The sequence below is a fragment of the Sesamum indicum genome, linkage group LG6 (assembly GCF_000512975.1).
Source record: "Sesamum indicum cultivar Zhongzhi No. 13 linkage group LG6, S_indicum_v1.0, whole genome shotgun sequence".
In the NCBI taxonomy this organism is placed as follows: Eukaryota; Viridiplantae; Streptophyta; class Magnoliopsida; order Lamiales; family Pedaliaceae; genus Sesamum; species Sesamum indicum.
This window is the reverse complement of record NC_026150.1, coordinates 1,262,435-1,264,156: the sequence shown is the minus strand read 5'-3', so window position 1 is coordinate 1,264,156 and position 1,722 is coordinate 1,262,435. Positions and strand designations below refer to the sequence as shown.

General features: G+C 38.9%; 1 protein-coding gene across 1 annotated transcript in view; it reads left to right on the top strand.

Moving 5' to 3' along the window:
- The window catches only part of LOC105163209 (probable leucine-rich repeat receptor-like protein kinase At1g35710), a gene marked incomplete in the record, with an annotated part of 1,979 nt that continues 1,611 nt past the window's right edge, over positions 1,355 to 1,722 (top strand). Inside the window, 1 exon segment of the mRNA XM_011081471.2 lies at positions 1,355 to 1,722. Within this exon segment, the coding sequence (XP_011079773.1) occupies positions 1,636 to 1,722 (87 nt within the window).

Sequence of the window (1,722 nt, the reverse complement as noted above, 5' to 3'; positions counted from 1 at the left end):
TCCCCTTATTACCGAGTGACTTGGGGTAGTAATTGAACTGAAGAATGCATTTCAAAGTTGCTTATAAACTGCTTGGTGCATCATTATTGAAATTGCTGAATCTTTTTAATTTTGCTAAATGCATTATTATTGAAGAATATTTTGGTGTCCAAATGATCCTGTTGTGTGCAATATTAATACTTAGTGCATTAAAGATGTTCTTTTGTGGATGTTGTGGCTTTGTGTTGTTAGTCTTTGTAACTTAGCCTAAGTGGTTGGGTTTGAGCCTCGGTGGCTCTGTGTCTTTGTGGTTATGCTTCGGTGGCTGCCTAAGTGGTTGGTTAAGCCTATGTGGCAGTTAGACTTATCCTCGGTGGTTACAAGTTTATAGCGTTACTATTTCTTTTGGTTATTTGCTTGGTGCAAAAATGACTTAGTCTTATTTGCTATGTGCAAATATTATGTGTTGTGTGTTGCTTAGTGTTTGTGATATTATCTTTTGAATCTTGTTGCTAACATCTCTATTTTGCAGGAATATATGACAATGATGATTGACAAATCAATTTTCGAATTGGGTTATTTTTCGGGTCTTGGTACAAGGGGAGAATTGTTGGGACCATCTTTTAACAAAAATATTGTGCTGATTTAGAATTAATTCCAAATGATTTTTTTTATTGTTAATCGATTTTAAAATGAAAATTTAATCGTGTGTTAAAATTAAGAATCTGGTACTCAATATAAGTATGTTGTAAGTTGACAATTGGTATATAACATTTAGGTGACGATGAAACTACAATGATCAAATTAGATAATCTTTTAATAAATTCTAACGCTAAGTAATGGTTAAATTTTTTTAATTGAAATAGTCACATAATGTTTATCCCACTTAAAATTATGAAAAATAAAAAATGAAGTGAGAGCTGATGCAGTTGCTGGGGTACAGTGTGGGTGCAGGCTGCACCAAGACCACGGGAGACACGATTACATGAAACCTTGATCGGACCACATCCAGCTGTCACTTTAACCTCCCCCCACTCTTACGTGGCACGATTCTGTTACAGGTCACATTTATGACGTGCCTCCGCTGGTCACCGTCCGCCATCGCAAAGAGAGACTCCTATGGCCCGAACCCGAACCCGTCCCGTGAAATACCTCCCGCGAAACCCGAGCCTGGTTTGTTACCCTCCACTCCGAGCCTCAGCTGCGGAGGCTCGGACAGCCGTTTGTTTCTCCGAACCTCCTCTATTGCAACAAACAAAAACCCCAATTAATTCTAATCCCCGAAATAAAAATTAAAAAAAATGATGGGAATAATCAACAAACCTTCCATATACTCACACGCTGGGCGGCTGGAGAACAACAATCCACAGCCAGCCACATTCCCCATTTCTTCACCTTCTCCCACAAGCTATACAAATCCAAGAAAAAAAAAAACCATATTTGTTCTTGAATATTGCTCAAAACTTTCTTTTTTCCTGATGATGATTCCTTCCATGTGAAGCCAGTGCCAGTCTGCATTGATTTTACCTCTCTCTCTCTCTGCAACTTTTGATGCTGCCTCCATTAAAGCTTCACGGAAAAGCACTTTCACAAACCCTTTATAAACCCCCCTGCTTCTGCATTGCATTTGAGTTTGACTAACAGTAACATCCCAAAATGATGTGCTTGTTGAGGAATCCGTGTGCCCATGGTTTCCTCTTTTTGACCCATTTGATTTTCGCGCATGCAATGCTGGACCCAATT